The sequence below is a fragment of the Lampetra planeri genome, unplaced genomic scaffold, assembly GCF_965212315.1.
Source record: "Lampetra planeri unplaced genomic scaffold, kcLamPlan1.2.h2 scaffold_1540, whole genome shotgun sequence".
Classification (NCBI taxonomy): domain Eukaryota; kingdom Metazoa; phylum Chordata; class Hyperoartia; order Petromyzontiformes; family Petromyzontidae; genus Lampetra; species Lampetra planeri.
The window spans coordinates 6,094-28,281 of record NW_027614266.1 but is presented as its reverse complement, the minus strand read 5'-3'; the positions used below and the strand labels follow the sequence as shown (position 1 = coordinate 28,281).

At 47.1% G+C, this 22,188-nt stretch overlaps 1 protein-coding gene across 1 annotated transcript; it reads right to left on the bottom strand.

Annotated features, from left to right (window-relative positions):
- Positions 1–1,334: 1,334 nt before the first annotated feature.
- LOC144739517 (receptor tyrosine-protein kinase erbB-4-like) lies at positions 1,335–22,046 on the bottom strand (the record flags this gene model as incomplete). Its single annotated transcript, XM_078622460.1, is given in 12 exon segments — positions 1,335–1,467; positions 2,095–2,176; positions 2,178–2,295; positions 2,831–2,921; positions 3,856–3,929; positions 5,259–5,385; positions 6,322–6,435; positions 6,766–6,907; positions 7,410–7,528; positions 8,529–8,594; positions 9,628–9,762; positions 21,776–22,046. Coding segments are annotated over 12 exon segments (1,472 nt in total), but the record flags the coding sequence as incomplete, so codon positions are not given.
- Between the last annotated feature and the right edge of the window lie 142 nt (positions 22,047–22,188).

Genomic DNA, 22,188 nt, shown 5'->3' with positions numbered 1-22,188 from the left:
TGGTGCTCCATGATGTGGAACCGAAACAAAAACCAAACTCAACATAAAGCGGTAGCTGTGTTTTGCACACAGTTGTTAATCTCTATGCATATGATGCCAGAATGTTCAGTGTGCTGTTCCTGTAAATGCATAAACATCAGGCTTCGAAAAAAACTTCTTCTGAAACTCGATGGACGACGACGACGATTTTAGCTGACAAAATGTATGTTAAAGAGGATTATAGTGTCTGCATTGTAAAGAAGAAAACGCTGAGAAAAAGCATGCACGCAACAGAATGGTCTGCAAAAGACAGACTGGCACTAAAACAAACATGCTTTTTAAATAGATTTGTTCTTCTATTTTGTGAAACTTGTAAGACGTTTGCAGATTGTCGTTCCTTTGTGCTCCGTGTGTGTAATTCACATTTTATGACTGTAACTTCCTGTCTTGTAGCTTTTTGCACTGTTGGTGGGTGGTTTGTTGTTTGCTGGCAGTGGTGATTTTATTGAGCTTTGTAAATCCCGTGATTGATCGATTGTACTTAAAGTTAGGTCAGTTTCCTTTGAAGAGTGGTGTCGGATTAAAAATAGAAATACAATCGCACATTGTGTCTGCTATGTTTTTCCAGCACTCCTTCCACAGACATGTTTGGACACTAAAGAGCCTCCGTACGTCCGTCCAGTGACTGACTGTACTGATGTAGGAAGGTACTGTGCCACGTGCTGCTCCCTCACTGGTCTCCTTTAAAGCTTTCACCGTGAGCTGTTTTTCCCAGCGACTTCAAAGCGTCCCTCCCACAAACGGGGAGGCCCAGCAACAAGTCGACATGACCGCTGTTTGCTCGCTCTCAAGCACCCTCTTTGGCACACATGCGGGCAAAGCCTCGCCGTTCTCCGGGGAAAACATCCGCTTGACATCGCTGATTCCAAAAAAAAAAACGGATCTTGTGGCGGCCGTCTTATTTTAGATGGATCCTTTCAAGTGTTGTGATTCACGGCTTCTCCCGGTTCATTCAAGAGCAGAACAAAAAGCTACAAAGAACTGCTTCTTCCCAGGTGAGTTGCCACTGATCTGTTTGATGTGCCTCTTGGCGGCGCAAAGCAGTGACCTGAATGCAAATATTCATACTGAAAACAGCATCGCTGGATGGTGGGGACATGCGTGGGGCCCCAAGCAGCAGAAATGGGTCGTGAGTGTCCACGTAACCTGTTCACAGCATCGAATCACCTCTCCTCCTCCTCCTCCTCCTCCTCCTGTTTACATTCAGCAAAACTACCACACTCTCTGGAACCCCCTCTGGAATATTCTCTTCGTTTTGGGTGCTGCAAAGTTGTGACACACCACTGAACACTCACCCGTCGAAGAGACTGCAGGCTTCCACGCAAGTGCGTCCGCGTCTGAAGAACCGACAGGAGAGACACTGGTCGGGCCCCGGGCCCCAGCAGCCGTCGTCAGAACACATCTGATCGCACACCATACGCTGCTGAGCTGCAGGGGGAACGGAGGTGATGGTGAATGCATGCAAAGAAACTGCATGAGTGAAGGAATGTGAAGGCTTCACACACACACACACACACACACACACACACTTGACATGCATGCAACTAATTACACAGTAAGTCATGAGCATATTATGTACATAAAAATAGAAAAACACACAACAACACAATGATCAATGCCGTTCATTGAACTCAGCATGTCCCCGATCCAGAGGATGTTGCCTATGTCCCCGCTGTGTGTGTGTGTGTGTGTGGTCGAACCTAATGAAGAAGTCTGTGTAAGACTCCATCGATCTGCTCTGAACACACGTTGTACTCATTAAGTGGCTAATGACATAAACCACAGTGTGGCAGTGAAAACCGCGGACCGGCGTCTGTGTCCTCTCAGCAGCATTGTCACACTGGGCGTCACACGCGTGTTACCTTTAATAAACACATACAACACATACAACCTTGGATACTTGAGAGCTGCTAACTTATCTAATTCACACAGCTGAAACCACAAAAGCAAGTCTGTACTCATAGTACATGAAACTAAGAATCAGCTTTGGTTCAGTGAATGATGACGCGAAAATAGTATTTAATGGTTCGTATTAGTTCAGGTACCACGACTTACTGCATTCCTTTGGGTCGCGGTTGTTGCGGACGAGGACTTTCTGGCTCTGCGTCCGGAACAGTGAGGTCCAGTTGACGGTGTTTGTAGAAGCACAGGCGGCTGTTGTTGAAGATGTAGACGTTGCCGGCGCTGATCTCATCGAGCGACTGGAACTGCAGGGAGGAGATCCACCTCTGCTTCAAGATCAGCAGAGATATACCGCTTCCGCTGCAGGAGACAGGACGTAGAGACGGGTGAAGATTCACATCAGGGAGAAGTTTGCAGGACAAATGATCACAGGGATACGGAACCACATGGGTGAAGCAGTGTTCATTAAGGAGCACGGCCATTAGCAGCGTATTTGAACCCCCCCTATAAGTGAGCTTCATGCTTTAAATTAAACAGTAAATTGGTGGGTGGTGGTGGTGTGGGGGTGAGCTGGAAACAATGACAGCTCTCCTGCATTGTCCCCTTGAATGTGGCGCCTGTGAGCGAGCGCAGAAATCAAAGCAGCAGCACTTCAAGAGTTTCGGTGCAGCCAGTGCTCATTACCTCCCATGGAAAGCAACCGAGTACAAGAAAACAGCAGGAAAAGACAAGAGACTGTGGTGGGGGGGGGGGCTTTGTGTGACCAAAGACATCTTTGAAACATGTGCGTATCATCTGCATACACGTGAACAAGTGTAGAAAAGAGTGAAGTGTAGGTCAACCACATGTGTGTTTAACTCTGGAACACGTGGACTGAGCGGGGGTGTACCTGTAAAGCGATCGACCTCCGATGGTTGCCAGGTTGGAGAAGACACTCAGATCTGTCATGTTCTCAGGCCAAGACTGGATGTTGAGGTAACCTAAAGACACGTCGAGCAAAACAGGAGTTAAAGGACTCATGGACGATAACCAGCGACAAATCCCTCTTTATCCCCCCTCCTCAAATGTCTGCAGTCAGTAGTAATGTCTCCACAAGCTTCCTCAGCTTGAGGGGGGAAAAAATAATCATTCAAGGCCTGTTATGTTCCTTACTGTTTCACTGTGAACTAACGACAACTAATGGTGGTGGTTCTGCTGCCCCCTTACTGCAAACAGGTAAAACAGCATGAAGTCCAGAACATACCTTTGAATGATGCATTATATATCACTAAAATGTACCCCCCCACACACACACATAACGTAGCTTTAATCAAAATTTTAACTCGTTGAGTGTTGGAGTTGCCCCCGGTGAGGTTCTGTGAGGAAACGTGCTCAGAGAAGACTACAGACTGCTTTCAATATGAGACACAATTTATCCAGTTGTACTTGGCTTTAATGACAGATTATATCCAATCTCCATGTTTGGAAATGACATTAAAAGGATCGAGCGGGAAATGGCTGAGTTAGAGCGGCCATTGCTCTTTCTTATTACATGGGTTTTCATTATGAAAATGCAGTTTTCACTCCATTAGCTGTTTGGCCCAACTGCAAGTCGCAGTTTAATATGACTAAATGGTTTGTATACGAGGTATCGCTCATCCCCTAAGGCCTCTAGCAGCTAATGAATAACACACACACACACACACACACACACACACACACACAGTAAGATGATTTCCACCAGAGTACCTCTCAGAGTTCACTCAAGAAAATTTGCTTTACTGTTACAGCTTCACCGCCTCGGAGGCCAAAAACGCCCCACACACAACATGTAATGCTGTTGGTCCGGTCAGTTTTTCCAAGGTCACCCCCCCCCCCCCCAACACACACACACACACACACACACACACAGTGTGCCCCAGAGGGACGACTCACCTGTGATCTCTTTCACAGTGCGGAACGCATTGAGACGCTCCGGATCCAAAGGTCCAATCCCGTGATACATGTCCCTGAAGAGACAGCGAGGACGAGAGAAGTAATACGATCAGGAACAGAATAAATGAGACGTTGCTGCAAAGTGATAAAAGGCTACCAAAGAAAACGGAAAAGACATTTTATCACGTAAAAGTCAGCGTGCTCTTTCCGTCGCATGTGCTGCATAATATTCACGCGTCTCGGCTTGAGGTCGTCCTGACAGTGGGAAGGTTTTTCGTTGACCTTCTCATGACAGCTTTTTACCTCAACAAAAGGAGAGTTGCTTTGTTGACAAGCACGCGTCTAGATTTGTTTCATCCAGCGGATGAGTCACTGAATTACTTCTGTAGCAGAGGGAGAACCAACAGTTCCAACTTTCATCAGTTGGTCCACGACGGCCCACATCATGTCCACACATGTTATGAAAATGATTGAAAAGACTGAATGGGGTCGTATCCCAATGTCGACTCCGTGGGTGGGGCAGCCGTGACGGGTCTTGACAGTGGTTCTGGCCGGCTGCCAGAAAACACACCGCATGAAGCATAAAGTAACATGTATAACACAAATACTATCATTACTGCACTGGATCCTGGTCTGACACACTGAAGAAACGTGTGTGTGTTGGACGAGGGCCACATCTCAAACATGCAGGACCACAAGTCCACTGTGGAGGACCACGAGTCCCTGGAGGAGGACCAGGAGTCCCCAGAGGAGGACCACAAGTCCCTGGAGGAGGACCACGAGTCCTTAGAGGAGGACCAGGAGTCCCTGGAGGAGGACCAGGAGTCATTAGAGGAGGACCAGGAGTCCCCAGAGGAAGACCACAAGTCCCTAGAGGAGGACCACAAGTCCTTAGAGGAGGACCACGAGTCACTGGAGGAAGACCACAAGTCCCTGGAGGAGGACCACGAGTCCTTAGAGGAGGACCAGGAGTCCCCAGAGGAGGACCACGAGTCCCTAGAGGAGGACCACAAGTCCCTGGAGGAGGACAACAGGTCCCTGGAGGAGGACCACGAGTCCCTAGAGGAGGACCATGCGTCGCTGGAGGAGGACCAGGAGTGGGAACCACTGAATTGGAGAATTAAATATGTAAACTGCACAAATCCTTCCCCACTCTCCCTGAAACATCTTTGGTGTCCGTGGCCGTGTCAGCAAAGCAGCTGAATGATGAGCAATAACGTAAGGGTGGGAGATGGAGTGGGAAAAGGAACGCGGGGCTCATTCCAACAAAAACACCATGACAAAGTTCCAGTTGATTGCACTGTAATGAAACAACGCGACTTTCACTCTGTAATGTAGACATCTGTCGTGGAAAAAGCATCTCCTGGGGAGCATTGGACATGTGCTTTCAAGCTGCCACTTACCCCTTAATGCCAGTAATGAGGAAGATGAGGTTGCCATTGATTTTTGTGCAGTTGACAAATTTGTCAATATTGCTAGCGTCCACTGTTTGAGCAGTCTGCAGGCTGCCGGTCCCGATGCCGTCACACACTGGTAAGACAAAGGAGGCAGCATTCAACACGTTTGCTCCTTTATCTTTCAACTTCTAACAACATGACTGACAATACATGAGCGTGTGACCCCCTTTGAAAACACAATCCGCCGCAAATTCCTGTGTTTCATTATTTCGTTACAACTGCATTAATTACACTTCTGCCGCTGTGTGAGCAGAGCCCGTCTGACAGAGGCGGCGCCGATGATGAATAAGGCCGGTATTAAGTGGTGTCACCAGTTTCTGATGGTGATTTATACCAGCCAATTCCCTATCTGAAATGTTAATTTGTTATCATTTCCCACAGTTCCTTGGGCTATCCCTCATTAGCCTCTCCCTGCTGCATGACCATGCAATCAAGAGATTAGCCAATCAATGGACGCCTACTGGAGTATAATAACGCTATTTAGATGTGAAATTAGACATTTAACTCGTAGAAATGGGCTTGAAAAATGAGGATTAAATTATATTTACAGAGTTGTATTTGTATACTGTAAATAAAAAAAATGCAGGGCACGTAGTAGCAATGCGTACATGAAATCAATCATGCATATTGTGTATTATTTAATAAGTGCAAATCAGAGGCTAATGACGCACAATGGTTATTTATTTATCAGGTGTGTATATATCCTGCTGAATTTTATATTCTATTTCAAATCAGTAAGATTGTTTATTTCCACAGGTGAGTGTGGATCCAGTGGCATCACGGTTTAATCAAGTCAATCAATAATTAAATCAGTCAAGACTAAATAAAAGATCAATAATAAATGAAATAGATTACTCATCTGTCATTCGACAGGAAACTACGCGGTGGTGCAGAACTCCCAGGTTTAGTTTGATATCTTTGATCAGTGAAAATCAATTCCTTGCGGTTTTCCCTCAAACTGGAGTGGAGTGCTGAAAAGGTCAGAGGTCAGAAGAGGCCTCCGGCTCACCTTTAGGACAGATGTCTGTGCATGGGATGCACATCTTGATGCGGTTCTCCTCCACTTCCATCTTGTTGCTGGGACACGCTCGGACGCAGGAGCTGTGGTCGACCACGAAGTTATCTGACAGAGACACGGTGGCAGCGTGAGCGCGCGTCTCAGGAGCAACCCTACGACGGTGTTTTAATGATGTCAAACTAGTGCTCGGAGGAGGAGGTGGAGGTGGGAAAGAGTCACTGGTGTGTGTGTTCATTTAGAGAAAGATCTGCTGAAACAGATGGTTTTACAACTCTGTGACTGAGACACTACTTAGTCATTTATCTTGAGTAGGAGTAATTGTCTCATTTCAGGAGAGACAGAGGATAAATGGACACCGGTGCTCAGGTTATACAGCGTGATAACGAGGGGAGCTCCACGCTGGCGGCGTCTGGGCGTCCTGTGAATTTCACTCACGTGGACATTTCTTCACACAGAAGGCTCCGTAGGTGTACTTGGCTCTGGGGTTGTGCTCCAGCTGGAAGGACGTGGGGTTGTAGACAAACGGCTGAGGACACTGGGTCACGCAGGCGCCGCTGTCGTTGAAGTTGGTGCACGCCTGCGGAAAACACCACCGCCGGTCAGCCGAGGAGGGAGACGCTGAAAAGTCAATTCCAGCTGCATTTCATTTCTACGGCCCGACGTGGACACGCGAATCACGACTCGTCTCTTTGAACTGCAAATGGGAGAAAAACTCGGAGCCGTTGATCCAGAGCCGTGATGTAAATGGCCAACTGTTTTCCCATAAACCTCTTAAGTGTTCCGCCGTCTGTGGCCACAGGCTGAAACGGCGGTAATTGAATTGGAAGAGCCTCTCTATGAATTACAACTGTAATATCATCGCTCTAAGAGTGTGTCAGCTGGTGAAACAGGAAGAACTTGATAAGAGGGAATATTACGCGGAATTTGTTCTTTGCACAGCGGCGCGAAATGACGGTTTATCAGCCAGTAAATAAAGGGCAAAAAAACAGTCATGGACGGTGAAGGAGGAGATGTTTGAGGAAGGAGAGAGGAGGGAGAGAGAAAAGGGAGAGTTCAGGGAGTTGGACCATGTGACATACGAAGCAGTCGGTGTCCTTGGGGCCGGAGCAACCCCCGGCGCATTCACGGTGGCAGCAGTCACTGACGTAAGGCCCGAAGCATCGGCCGTCACACTGCTCCGCGCACACCGTCTTTGTCACTGGAGAGAGAGAGAGAGAGAGAGAGAGATTTTAAAGGTCTGACACGCACAAACCAAAAGAGATAATACCACCACCCTCAACCTTCCTGCTCTGACCGACAGTCTTGGCAGACACAAATTTGGGGCTTTACAACTTAAAGGTCAGACAAGTGGCTTGAATGCGCTGACGAACTTTAAAAAAAAAGAACAGACCGATCGCTCTGACCCACCCTGGAACCAGCATCCACTTTATCGCTGGAGGCACGGAACTAAACCGAGAAGCTGCTGGAAGTTTCCCTTCCACCAATAACCGGTTGTCATGCCAACCCCTGCAGTTCCCAGGGAAATATTCACATTTATGTCTCGTGTTTTATTACATTACAACTTTAAGGGAATATTAGTCAGTAATATTATTATTTGTGCAAAAAAACAACACATTGTTGGTGCAGTCTGACATATATGAGTGCCCCAGACATCCTAAATAATGCAGAACTAACATCGTCTGATGTCTTCCTTGTGTTTCCTAACTCCACAGGGTGTGAAATGATGTCAGCCTTAGCGACTTTCTTTTCTTTCTTTTTTGATCTCATTGGATCCACCTTCATTTTGCTGTTTTACATTCAGCAAAGATTAAGAAGCAGATGAAGTCTGGTGGTGACACGGACCAATAATAACAATAAATACGGGCCTAAACAGATTATAGGAGATTATCTCACAGCGGTTCTCAATTCTCTGTAATCGTTCGATTCAGACTGAACATTTTCATTTTCCTGGACAATTTACTTTACTTTTTTTTACTTTTTTTTTTTTCCCCCCAGCACTACTCAGATGAATGAGTGGGACCATGTGCTCCCCTGTCAGAGGCCCGACCGACTGTCTGCTCCTCCAGAAGGTTGGCATCCATCTCCTCATCTCACTCTGATTCATGTCTTCCTTCAAAACGCATTCAGCGGTTTTGAGTTAGTAGCAGACGCCGCCCCATCAGTCATCGCCCGGCCCGTTGCCTTTCAGGGTCACTCACAGGTCTGACACTGGTCCTCCTGATGGCCCCAGCACCGTCCGTTACACGAGCGATGACAGCGACTGCCTGCGGAGCACGCACGCACGCACGCACGCACGCACACACACACACACACACACGTATTATCACATGACCGCCAAACAACTTCAGATGACAACCCCTCCCTCACACCAAACCGTCGGCTCACGCACACCCCGAAAAACTTGCCAGAGCTGTGACAGTGACGGATGCTTCCGCCCCCTCCTGGCCTGTGGAGAATGTGTTCGTCTGTGTTCAACACTTAACTGACGAAGGGTTAATTACACACTAAGTGCAAGCAGACTGTCAAGCGTTCGCCCCCACGCCGGGGCTGGTTTTTACAAACTACTGCTCGGCCCATTTGGCACCCGCAACTCCCACATGCTCCCTTGTCACTCTGTGGCCCACCTCCCTCTCCTCCGTCTTTGCTGCGTCGCCTTCAAGTGTCCCCTGAAACATGAACGTAAACCGCATCCACATCGGATGGATCGGATTCATGCATTCATCTTCTTCCACTTATTACGGGTGGTGGGTCTTTATTCATTTATTTTCCCGGAGAAACTTTCCCTGATCTTTGGCTGACACGCTCTGATAGCCCCCAAACTTATTTTCTTTTTCTTTGAAAAGAGATGTGTATCCAAAACAACAAAGGCCAGAGAAAGTTCTGCATTTAACAGACACTTCTTCTGACACTGAATGTCCGCCGGATAGTGATGCCGGTTGTGTCCAAAGCAGAGGGATCTGAGGGACCACGGGGGGACGTGGGGGGTGGGGACATCAGAGGAAGTGGGCAGCTTCAAACCCAGCTGTCAGATTCAGGGAGATCTCAAAAGCTCAGAGGCTCCACGGCCACACTACAATAGAAAGGTCCACACGCTGATCTAACACCATGTGATTTTGCTTCCAAATCACCAGCAGGCAAACACAACGACTAAAAAAAGGCAGCCAGCCATAACTGCTGCGTGTGTGTGTGTGTGTGTGTGTGTGTGTGTGCATGTCGTCGACACGCCGGCATGTGGTCTGACTTCACATTTCACAGTGATTCTCACCCAGACTTTCACACTTGAAGCCCCGTACTCACATCTGAGGTTGCTGTTGTTGGACGGCACCACCAGCAGCTCAGCCTGGGGGTTCTTGATGATGTCACGCCAGTGGATGGTGTCCGCGTGGCACAGGAATTTGTTCTGGTCCACGTAAACGCCCCCGTTCAGTACCTCTGCACAGAAACGGAGCCCGTGAACGTACAGTGAGAGGACGACGGCAGCAGATCAATAGTTCAAGGTTAACTCCAGCGTCTGACCATGAAGATAAACGCTATTGACAGACACACGGTAATTCAATAACCTGTCTGACGACAGCGATGCTGCTCCCGACATGGAGAAAAACACGCTTTTGTTCATGCTGAAAACAAACAAACAAAAAACCAAAACAGCCCTGGAAGATGCACGCCTGTATAACTTCCTAATCAAGTATGAAATAAATTCACCGAGTGTGTGTGTGTGTGTGTGATTTAAAGAGTGTGAATGTCAGCGGAAGACAGCAGACATTTCTGTTAATTAATACTGCCACAAACACAAACTCATGCTTTAGCGTTTGTGTAAAGAGATTCTGCACCAAGGTCTGCACAGTTTGTTTTTTTTTAAATTCTTTTCTATTATGTCTTCTCCTGGCTCACAACAGGCCGGAATCATCCAACCGGCTCATTGAAAACAGCTCTCTTGACCCGCCCAGCATCCCCCTATCAGAACCAAAGACACACTCTTCATCCAGCTTTCGCTTAAGAGCAAAAAAAAAAAAAAAAAAAGTTTCTTTTCAAGGACCAGTGTCTTTAATAGATGCCTGTGCATGGAGCACAATAATGAATTCTAATCCCTCTCCTGGTTTCGATCCCAGGTCCTGGATATGAGCACTGAATGAAATGATGCTGGAATAATCCACCCCCTCCCCAGCCATGACCCACAGAAAGAAGGAGAAACAACCCCCCCCCACTGTCAGCGTCCTCTGTGGGGCTCCAGCATTCTGTGTTATTTAACCTAGTTTAGGGATTTAGATCCAATCACCTTGCGTCCTCTCCGTGCATCCTGTGAAGTACTGGATTCCACAAAAGTACATGTCGAGATAAATTAAATTCAATATAAAAAAAAATGTGCTTTAGATTAGAGCTGGATTAGCTGAAGGGTATTATCTCCCCGGGGCAGATTATTAACAGTGTATGAGTTATGTGCACGGTTCTGCAGCTGAGAAGCACACACAGGAAGCTAATCATTACCAGCCGACATCCTGATTAAGGAAGTGGGCCTCGGTCGAGACAGGGACATTTATTCAAAGCCCTCTAAGAGGTGACACGGCTCGAGCTGCCGGCTGAACAGGTGAACAGCCGTGGCTTCGTGTAATCATGTTCCCATCACAATGGACAATTTATCTACTCTGTGTGTGTGTGTATGTGTGTGTGTGTTTCGTTCTCACGGCGCCTGCACTGTCACTTTAGAGTTAATTAAAAAGGAAAGGAGCAGCATCCCTGACACCAGATTTCCAGCCTTTAAAGCATCATTGTACTTTAACCTTCGAACATGAGTATGGAACCCGACCTCGCTGTCAAATGGGCGTTTCATCATCATCCAGGCAGAAACGCGCTCATAAAAACGCAATGAAAAGGGACATGAATCCACAAAACCTCCATTTTGTGTTTTTACTTCATTCACTGTGACAAAACTGCTGTACCCCTGATAGAAAAGTTCTGCTTCGGTCATCAGTCGTCTCTTTCTTTCTTCTCGCACCGTCATCATTTTTTCTCCTTTTCAGGAAACATAGTGGCTCCTCTGGAAACCATCCTGAAACCTTGAGACCCCGGAATTCTGCTTTATTTCATATCCAGACACAGACTCAGCAGACTGTGTCGCTCAGATTTTGATTTATTGGATCCGTTGTAGCTTGCGGAACATTTTTGAAGGCTAAGATTATTAGTTACAGCAGGATAGCAAACATTATGAGCAGGTCTGAGCTGGATGCACCAGCAACCAGCATCAGCAACTCAGACAGAAACTTTATGATCGGTTGCACCTCGTCCTCCAGGGTTGGGATTTGGTATAAGTAATAATTTCAAAAATTAAAAAATTAAAAAACAGACTGAGTTGGTATAAAAAATTAATAAATGACTGAAACATAGTTTTTTGGAAAAAAAGATAAACATTTTTTTTTCTAGTTCTTCAGAAAAAAAGAGAAAAAAAAACATGAATGACATTTCTGCTCCTTAATAAAGTGTCATGAGTCCAAAAGTAAATAAAACTCCAGGCTAGTTTGACTCTGGTGACACGGCTAAAATGTTTAATTTCAGTTTCACGAAGCAGTTATTTCTCCATTCTCCATACATACGTTACGTTCTACATCCAGTTTTGCCCTTTGACAGACAAACTGCTCCTCCACTGACCGTCCAGGCAACGGTACTAACTTCTCCAGCAAGTTGACAAGTCCTTATTGGACGGTCGTTCATTCTGGGTGACAGTCTCACACCACTGCCCACCTCTAGGTCTGCAGCCCCCCCCCCCCCCCCCCCCCACCACCACCACCACCTCCACGCTTCGATCTTTCCATCAGGGTCGGATAATCTACAGCCGCCCAACTGCTGCTACAACCCCATTGCCCCTCACCCTCCTGATTCACGAGCCACTCATAAAACCTTTTGTCCCGTTCTGGGACGGCAGAAATGACGGACGGCCGAAACGGAGCCCAACGGAGAAGAAGAACGTGTTCCTTTACATTATACACATGAGGTTCTTTTCTGATGAATAAATGATTATTTTCCTTGCAGGAGATCCACAGCTCAATCCCCGGAGGACGCTCCAACACCTCGCCCGCCCACTGTTGCGTCCTTCAAACATGTCACCGTTATGAAGAAACACACCCACTGTCCAGCAGCATGTTGGATACGAAGCTGCAGCATCAGAGGAATGCTGCAGAACGGCCGATCCAGCTCCTGACAGATAACGTCCATGCTGCTTTGTAACTTTCTGGTTGGTTCATTCTGGCTTCTCTGAGCTTCACTCCTGGCCAAGATGTTGCCTACGCAATGTTTGTATGAGCACAGACAGGGAACATCCAGTCACTGGCAAAGAAATGTCCACAAAATAAATCTGCAGACGTCAGGATGCCTCCGTTTAAAATGATGAATTAACTGGCGAAAGGTCAAAACACTAGTCTTGAAATTAAGGACAGAATGAGGAATCTGAATGTAGGGGCAGCAGAAAATGAGGTAACCTTTTCCCACGCTGGTTTTTACACGTACTTCTCATTCAATGGCGTCGCGCCGGCTTTAATTCCGACATGACGTCATTAAGAGCGACAGACAATGAAGTTTGAAGCGAGGACAGCGTGTCCTAACAGCTCTCCACTTATCCTCGGACGACGATCCAGAGGGTGTGTATATGTGTGTGTGTGTGTGTGTGGGGGGCGGGGGGCTCTGGGAATTTGCAGCGAGCGGATTTCTGAAAGGATAAAAGTGAGGATAAAAAGATTGATGGAGGCGATGCGGTTAAAGGTTGTGGAGAATGTCTTTTCTTTTCTGGATAAGTCGCCGATCAGGAATAAAATCACATAAACTTCTAAGGAAGTAGAAAGTATCCTCTGCGCCGAGCTGCATGCGGAAGCCAATTAAGTTCACATTATAGTCGTTCAGCGGAGCACAAACCCTCCATTTCCACCTCCTTTTCTAGGCAGCGATGGCCCCAGCGCCGGGCGCTAGTGATGAGCGTTCATCAGTGCTGCCCGCCACTTGTCCCACATCTCTGCCTCTGCCTAATTATACTGATGAGTAAGGCTGTAATAGTGATCCATCCTCAACTGATGAGTCCATGCATTTGCCGTTATTGTCTTGTCTGGTGGGGGAAGGGGGAGGGTGTGGGGTACCACCCGTCCTCTTTCATTAGGGTCTCCTGGGACAGCTCAGGATATTTATCTTTGGATACTTCCTCAGAGCGGAGCAGGGAGAACAGAACAATCACTCTATCCCTCTCTCTCTCTCGCCACAGTTATTTTTCACTCCAACGCACACTCTCATGAAGCACACGCACATAAATGCGCCGAAAATCCATGAGATGTGCATGCAGTCGTGAAAAAGGCAGATAAATTGCACATTTAAGTCCTGTTGCACCTCAGCAAACTCGCGTATAAGCTGCTGCCGACAGAATACCTGTGACAAACACCTCCTGTCCGACATCTCGCAGCTCGGCCGGATCACGCTGACAAAGCCTCACAGCGCAGACAGAGCTGAAGAGTTAAGCTCAGGCTTTGCCTCTTAAATGCCAATTAATCACTCGCTGCATGAGAGACTGAGATCCCCAAGGGAAACACCTTCACCAAAATGCCTGCAGCAGCGCGTCAGCACCTTTAACAGCAGGTTCCGGAGGGTGAAAAGGAGAAACGACCATTAGAACAACCATTAAAGAGTATGTTGCTTCTTCTGGCTCAACGCTTACACGTGTTTTTCTGATTTAAACAGTTTGAAATATGCAGGCAGGCGGAGCTTTCGGTGGTTTTGCGGATCGGCCGCGTGTGTGTCCCGCCTGTGACGGGCCCGGCCTCCCTCATCGGCACGCGGCTGACCGCAGTGACCCGTGCGGCCGGTGCTACAGCGCAGACAGCTGGCGCGACAGAAGGCACCGAACTGAAGAAAACGAAACAAGAGTGCAACCTCACTGGTGGAGCATGACCAACGTTGCACACAAGAGACGCGTGTGAAGCGTCGAGGAAGAGATGGAGGAAGATGGTGGTCGGGCTCATGGGCTCGTCCGTGGAGGAGGCTCAGCAGGTAATGTGTTTTAAAGGCCAACACATTTTCTTCAGAGGCAGAAGAAGATACAGCGAGTGTGCAATAAAACAGCTGCAAAGACAGTAAAAAACTAAAAAAAGAAACAGAGGAAAGGAGTCGCCTCGCTCTGAGCCGACCAGCTTCGATCTCAAGATTTTCACAAAATACTTTGAACTTCACACACGTGCGCGGAAACAAGAGAACGGTGCAACAGGATCAGTAGAACCAGAGGAATAATAAAGCCCTCAGTTCCCGGTTAGTCGTCTAAAAATCTCTTTCATGTCATGGCTGGAATGCCCACAACGTAACGTCTCACACAAACTGCGCTGCAGCTGAAAGAGAACAAACAGATTTCCTGATAAAAAGACACACACACACACACACACACACACAAACACAAGTGTTTGTGCAGTGTCAGGACAGTCAGAGAAGTGGGGGTGAGCGTGTGCACGCCTGCAGGAGCGGTCAGTCGTCCAACGTTCGACGACATGGTGCAGAGTCACTTGACGGAACGCAGCAGGTTACACACACACACACACACACACACACACACACCGGAGATGACACCGGCCTTCATCTGTGTGTAAATTCAGTTTACGTTGTCAAGAATGGACTGAAAAATGGATCGGTATCAAGTTATGAGATGTTACAGCCAGATACGTTGTAATGAGTCTGTTTTCTGTTTTGAAGTTGTTAAAAATCTATTCTTTTTCTTGCTGTGGCAGAAATAGCCCTAGTATATTGACTGAAACAATGAAATAGTAAAATGTTGTTGTTTTTTTGGTCTCTGGCCCCGTAACAAGTATATTGGACTGGTTCACTCTGGTCTGGACAAACTGAATTGAATTGTGAATTCATTTCCTCTGCTGAGTAATAATGCAGGAGAACAACTGGAGGTAAACACTTGAACTGACTGGAAAACCAGCGGTTGGCCTGTGAAGGAGCTCTGAGTGATTTCTTCTGGACTGTGTGTAATCTGTGTGTTTCGTTTTTTGGGGAGGGGGGGGAGGGGGTGCTACCTGCCGTGTCTTGGACCCCAGCGATCAGGACTTCAGCGGGCTGGAGGTGGGTCTCCAGAGTCCATTATTAGCTCTGCCAGCCAAAGAGATATTGTACTGTGTGACAAATGGGAGCGGAGCGGCGAGGCGCAGACAGTGCGGGGGAGGTCCCCTCCCACCATCCAGAGCCCCCCCCCCCACTCCCCGATAACCATAATTGTATTTTAAAACCCCTGATTAAATTTCTCGGTCTCAGATGATATTGTTCTGCGATGAATCCTTATGAAAAATGTTTCGCGTTAGGAGATTATGGAACGAACCAACGGCAGCTAGAGAGGTGGGGGCGGAGATGACACCCTGCCATCACTTGCCTTCATTCCCTCCACCCACTGTGGCTTCACCTGTCTGTCATCTTCCCTTCTTTGTCTTAATACACACCCCCGTTTGTCACAATTAACCACGTGTGGAACTTTTTCCTGACATGTCTTTGTTACAGTTGTGTCATGGTTCCTTCTTTTTGTTGTCTTTCTTTCTTTCTTTCTTTCTTTTTTTTTTTTGTTTTAAAGGTGACACAAAATGCAATCAAGCCGAATGGGAAGGCAGCAAATTCAATAATGGAGGCAAATGGAAATAGAACTGAAGAATCCGCACTTAAGGCGGGATGGGCTCACAGCTCTAATAAGCCCTCCTCTGTCACCGCTGCTCTGCATCTAAATTAACCACAGGGCCTCCAATCAGCGCGGGCAAACAAAGGCGCCGGCCAAAGAGACGAGAGCGCTGCTGAATGCTAATCAAGGTAACGAGCAGCAGAGCGACGAGAGTTAGTGGAGAATGTGAAACTGAGAAGGACCTAAACTTTGTCGACGTTTTCAAGCGGTGGGTTCTGGAGGCACAGTTGTCATAAAGAAGAACCTGGTGCCACAGCTGCTGTTTCTCCCGCAATAACAGTGGCGTAAACCTCACCTTGGCCGTTTCCTGCACAATAATAGCGCCGTTTGGTACTTTCTGTCCAAACTGAAGATTAGAGGACAGCATGAATGGGCCGTACGGGAGCCATCAGGTGCCTGAAATGGCTCCGCACATAACATGAAACCAGTGTTGTTATTAAGCTTGAGTCAGAAGTGAAGGAATTGTCCTGATATATATATATATATATAAAAGAAAAACACATATATTCCCTGCAGTGTGAAAGCACACGCACAAATGCTGCTCCTCTTATTTTGTCATTAAAATCAGACTTCCTGAATATTTTTAAGGGGATAGATGAAGAGAAGTTGAACGTGTTGCTAACCCCCCTGCATGAAAAGTGACAAGTACAATGGGATAAATGGGCAATTTGTCAATTTGTGGCAGCGAGTTAGTCTGCTGGTGTGTCCCAAATGACCCCCACTCATCCCTCCGTGGGGGTGATTTGGGACACACCAGCATGGACGTCAACTCTGACTGGAATATTCTCGCCATCCGGCTTCAGAGCAAATTTAGTGTGAGGTTATTTTCTTTTTTTTTACTCGTTGTTCCAGTAGTATTGCATTGGGACTGCTGCCTTATTAGCATTATGACTATTAGCAACAGAGGAACAAAGGACATAAAAACTTGAATAATTAAAAACAATCAGACTTAAGATAAAAATCCTCTAAAGACAAACGATCCAATGGGGTGTGAAGGAGGATGTGACTAAATGTGTGCATACAAATATATGTATGTATAGTCTCGGGGTTTTTTAGCTGCTGGCCTAGCGTCTACCCCGTGTTGCCATGGCAACAGTACCGTCAGAAATCAAATTTTGTGTATCGGCTTCAGCCGCGCTTGCGTTTGGAGGCTGAGCAGAACGTCCTCTCTTTGCAGGGCAAATGGTCTGAGATTAAATTACATTTAACTCTGGTTCCGAAATGGACGCGGGTCTCCATCAGCTTCACACTCTCAGACACCCACAGGCGCTTACAGGGAACGAAAAAGAGCCTAATGGACCCAATAAACCTCCACAAAGTCAGACGGGGGTACAGTCGCCGAGGAGCACTTGCAGACACACAATTCACCGACGCCTATAAACGTGCCGCAATGTCAGGGGGGTGGCATGTGCCTCGTGGCGAGGCGGACAGTGAACGCAATTACGTCAAATAAAAACCTCCCACCTTCAGAACCACTTTTGTCTCGAGGAGGTTTCACTTTTTTGAGGTATGAAATAATTGTGTTCTTCTGTCCACGTTCGTGTGGTGTTCGTCATCATTAAGCCCCGCCCACAGACTGTACATGGCTCTGAGCCCGCCTCAACCTGGCTGCGAGGTGTTTGCGGCGTACAAACCTTCTTCTCTTCTTCCATTCGCAGCAGTAGCGTATCTGAGGATGTGTAAGTGGAGTTGATGATTTTACAAACTGTTTCGCTTTCCAGAAGCTCTTCAAGCCGCTGACGCTGACGGTACTTATTGTAGCGTCGATAGAAGAGCTGTTGACTTTTCTTTGAGGGTTACGTAACACTCCAGAGTCACGGCTTCTCCTGCTCACTCAGGTATTTGAATAGCTGCGTTAGTCAGGGGCGGGCAGACGCTGACCTCTCTAACTCACTGTGTCAGCCGGTGGAAGTCAAACCCGACATCAAAGCGCCGTGCACATGGCAGCCGACATGACGCCCGGGAGGAACATTACCATTCCATTAGCGATCATTGCGCCCTCCTTCTAGACATGTCACAGACACTAATGGAGACAAAACCCCACATCAAACGAGGGGCACACACACGCACGCACACACAAACTGCTGCATCGAATCGAGTGTCACAGGTGCAAAAGAGGAAGTGAAGCGGTAAAAAGAATTGTTTCTTCACACTGGTTTGTTGCCGTGTCAGTAAGAATCAGCCACAGGATGTTCATCACCTCTGACTGCTATTTGTTGATGTCAAAAGGTGCTGATGCTCCAGACAGAGGTCAAAGGGCGACAGGGGACCTGGTCAAGCCGGCTCCAACGTCAATCAGCGCATGCGATTATATAATATGTTTTTGTGTTTAGAGAAGCAACGCTTTGGTGAGCTTTTAAAAAAAAGGAGGAGTAGAGATGAAAGAAATGTGGGGAAAACTTTGTTTCACAAGCAGAATGAAGGGCTCCCGCGCTTTGCAAATCTACAACCGCAGCATTTTCTAGGGAAGCGAAGCAGCGTTTGAAGCTGGGAGATATGTTTTAATCATCTGGCGCCTTAATGATGACACTGGATTCATTATTAATGGGCTCCATCTCTGTACTCTGGCTCGTAACGGTCCGAAGAGTGAGCGGCTGTGAGCATTAGCTTTTTTAGCTCTATTTGATCTTTGTGTAATTACACCATTTTTGGGAGATCACACCACATGCTTTATGGTAAGTAAAGACTCGAGCAAAGTAGGTTTTCTCAACACAAAATCCAAACACAACTACCTTTCGCCGACCTCCCCCGCCCCCCGGGAATTTAGGAATACGATGAACTCCGACCTTTATGACACTTAAACGAAGGCTCACTCCCAAAACGCTCTTACTTACTTTAGTCATCAGTGATCAATTGCCACATTAGCTCCCTCCTCATCTTTTCACAGCTGTTCAGACAAATAAAACAAACAAACAAACACCCTCCTCCTGGTGACAAGTCAGCTGATAATATGAAGACAAATCACGTCAACTTGTTTCAATTTCAACTGTATCAAAGGAATGAGGGCCTCCGTTTTCCTGCCAATCTCTTCATGGAATCAAATCTCCATTTGTTTTGCTGATTTAGCAAAGGACCTCGACATTCAAACGCTCGCGAGCCACTGAATCAATAGTCATGCTCGGAAGAGGAAGATGCACACGGGGTTAATTATAATCAGCTCTATTAATCAGTTCATCTCAGGAACAGCTGCTGTGCAGGGCTGAAATGGATGTAGAATGCTGCAATTAGTGTCAGCAGCAGCTTTGAGTTACGGGACGTTTGCCAGGTTGTGAAACCGACGCAGGTAGGACGCTTTGTACGGGATTTGCTTTCTTTGCACGGGCGGCATCGCTGCCAGATGGAAAGTTGGAGTCAGGGCTCACTTAGGGCACGCTGAGCCATTTGGCTCTCATCCGAATGAGCATCTCCATCGAGTCGGTCGTGTGTGTGTGTGTGTGTGGGGGGGGGGGGGGAAAGCAATACTTAAAGAAACAGGGAAACAAAAAAATCTCATCAGCTTGAAGAGGAGGTTATTATCACCACTGCTGCTAATCGGCACTCCGGTGTGGGTGCTGAAGCATACAAGCCTCCATGTATGTGATTATGGTATCTGGAGCATCAGAGTTCTGTTACACATACACAACCTTTCTAGAATGAAGTCTGCTCGGTGGTACGCGCAGCGACTCCACGCCAAATTGAATCTGCGGACTCCCACTGCGCACTGCCTCCACAGAGGGATTGAGCAGCAGGGAAACTGTTGTTTAATGTAGCGGTGAGAGATGCTGAATATATTCATGTTTGGACACATATATCCCCAGTAGATGCAGTAGAAGTAGGAGTAGTATGCAAACCCTCAATATATGGGCATAATTGATAGAAGAATAGGAATCATGAGACACACGGCAAACAAGTGGAAGGTGCCCGGCTCTTTGCGTCATCTCAGGGCGTCAACGTGCCCGTAAAGCACCTCTATCACCGTCTGCAGACTCCATAAAAACTCCAGCTATTACACTAAATCTGCCAGATCACCGTTCCATCTCCGGCCATCAATCTCAAATCACGGAAACCTCAGTGGCATCAAAGCTCAGGATGGATTCCAGCCGTCCACCCTTCTCAGCACCGATCTTCGCTCTACTCCGCTGATGGACTCTGTTTCACTCTGCTTGCCCAACATCCACTGCTCCTAACCATCCCAAACCGGGGTGGGGGGGTTGGGGCCAAACACACAAACACACTTCTGTTTAGAAAGGAATTTGCCTGAGTGGTGAATTATCTGACACAGAATCGCCTGCAGTGGTACCTGGTGCAGGATACGCAGCGATACCCACAGGAGAGCGGTGTGAAGCGAGCAGATCGATGTCAGAGAAGACGCCTCGGGGCTGAATTCAACAAAGAGAGATACAGTAAAAAGCTTCACGTGTGATCGGCCCGTGGTTCTTTGTTGCCCTCTTCTTGCCTCAGACTTCTCAACCACCCCGCGTTCAATGTCGCCCCCTTCAACACCTGACACACGATATTTGTACCGTCAGTGACATGCACCAGCGTGGAATGTGAACAGGAAGTACGCCCTCTACCATCTGACAGGAGGAAACACCACCGCTCTCCAGTAGACGTCTTCTATCTGCTGGAAATGACCACGAAGATGGACGCGACAGGGCTGTTCCCATCTGCTCAGCTCTCCTTCTCCAGAAAGAAACACTCCTGCATTCACCCAGTGTCTTCAACAAAACAGGTTTCATTAGCGACCTTCGTCCTGTGTCTGTGCACACCGGATGAAATGGAAGATGGCCAAATAAAATAGAAAGAAATATATACATAAATAAAACTAGGGTCGTCTCAGATCGGATGTGACAGCCGTCCCTCAGCAGACGCTGCTCAGCCGGCAGCTTGCGTTTCTCTCCCAGAGTGATGGCGATCGTTGCGACCGAGACAGAACACCTGGCGCGCTGCTCATCACTCATCACGCTCACAGTCGAACCCTGAGATGGTGAATTTTGGGGGAAAACACTGCACGTGAACTAAGGCTGGGACCTAAACGTGTTCATTTCGATTCTTTGAGCCGAGTCAGAGGGGAAAGTGTCTTCATGTCACTTTGGCCTTTGTCTATTTCATCTGTGTGCTGTCGTTCATTTAAAGGTTTGATGTTCAACGACAGCGACTGGTACATTTGATTTGTGAGAAATGCAGAAAAATAAGGCTTTTATGAAAACATGCACCAAAACACAAACCATTCATAACTGCGATAAATTCGACAAGAGACATTGCCTCTTGGAAGAGTAATGAAAAAAAAACTAAAATTATTAAAATGACAAAAATTATTCTCCTCTGTGAATGTAGTGGACAGAAGATAAATGCATGAAACAGATAGATATTTTATAAAGCTCTGTGAGAAAATATTATATATATATATATACATATAAATATTATACATATGATAAATACAGATGAAAAATAATAATTCAATGAATTGAATGAATTTTTCAAATTAATAGAAAAAACTTTGCTAATTGTTTCGAACAACTGCAATACTTTCCATTATTTTTTGTTCTGTTTGTTTTAGTCTGACTAAAACAATTACGGTGAAACAGCAAAGAGGGCGTGATGCTGAGGTGACGATGCATTTCACGTAAAAACACATTTCAGAAGAAGGGAAGAAACCTGCTCCTGAGTGTGTAAACAATGTACAACATCAATGAATGCAGCACAGCGGCAAATTAAAACCATTATAAACATGTTCATCGACTGAAAACAAGTCGTCTGCTAAGTTCTTAGAGGTCTGACCTGTGAGGTTGCGTAGGCCCAGCTGTCTCAGGCCGTAGTATCCATCCCGTCGGTAGTTGAGGAAGATGGCCAGGCCGTACCGGCCCTCGTAGAGTTTGGTGCCTCGGATTATCCGGAGGTTCTCCAGCGGTAGGTAGTCAAACTGGTTGAGAGCCACCAACACGTAGCCCGTCACCTCTCTGATGGACTGATGGAAGACAAAGCAGAGCGACATGGACTCATCATCTGCGGTGAACATTCCCTTCCCACCCTGAAGCTTGTACTTATTCATTGCTCCCGTTTTCTGTGAACAGCTGCACATGTTCACTCTGAAGTTATTTGAGTTCCACCCAGTATACTGGGGTCAATGGGTTGTGACTGGCAGAGCAAAAGGGTTCTGCAAAGCCCACTTTGACCACTCCATCCCATCTCTG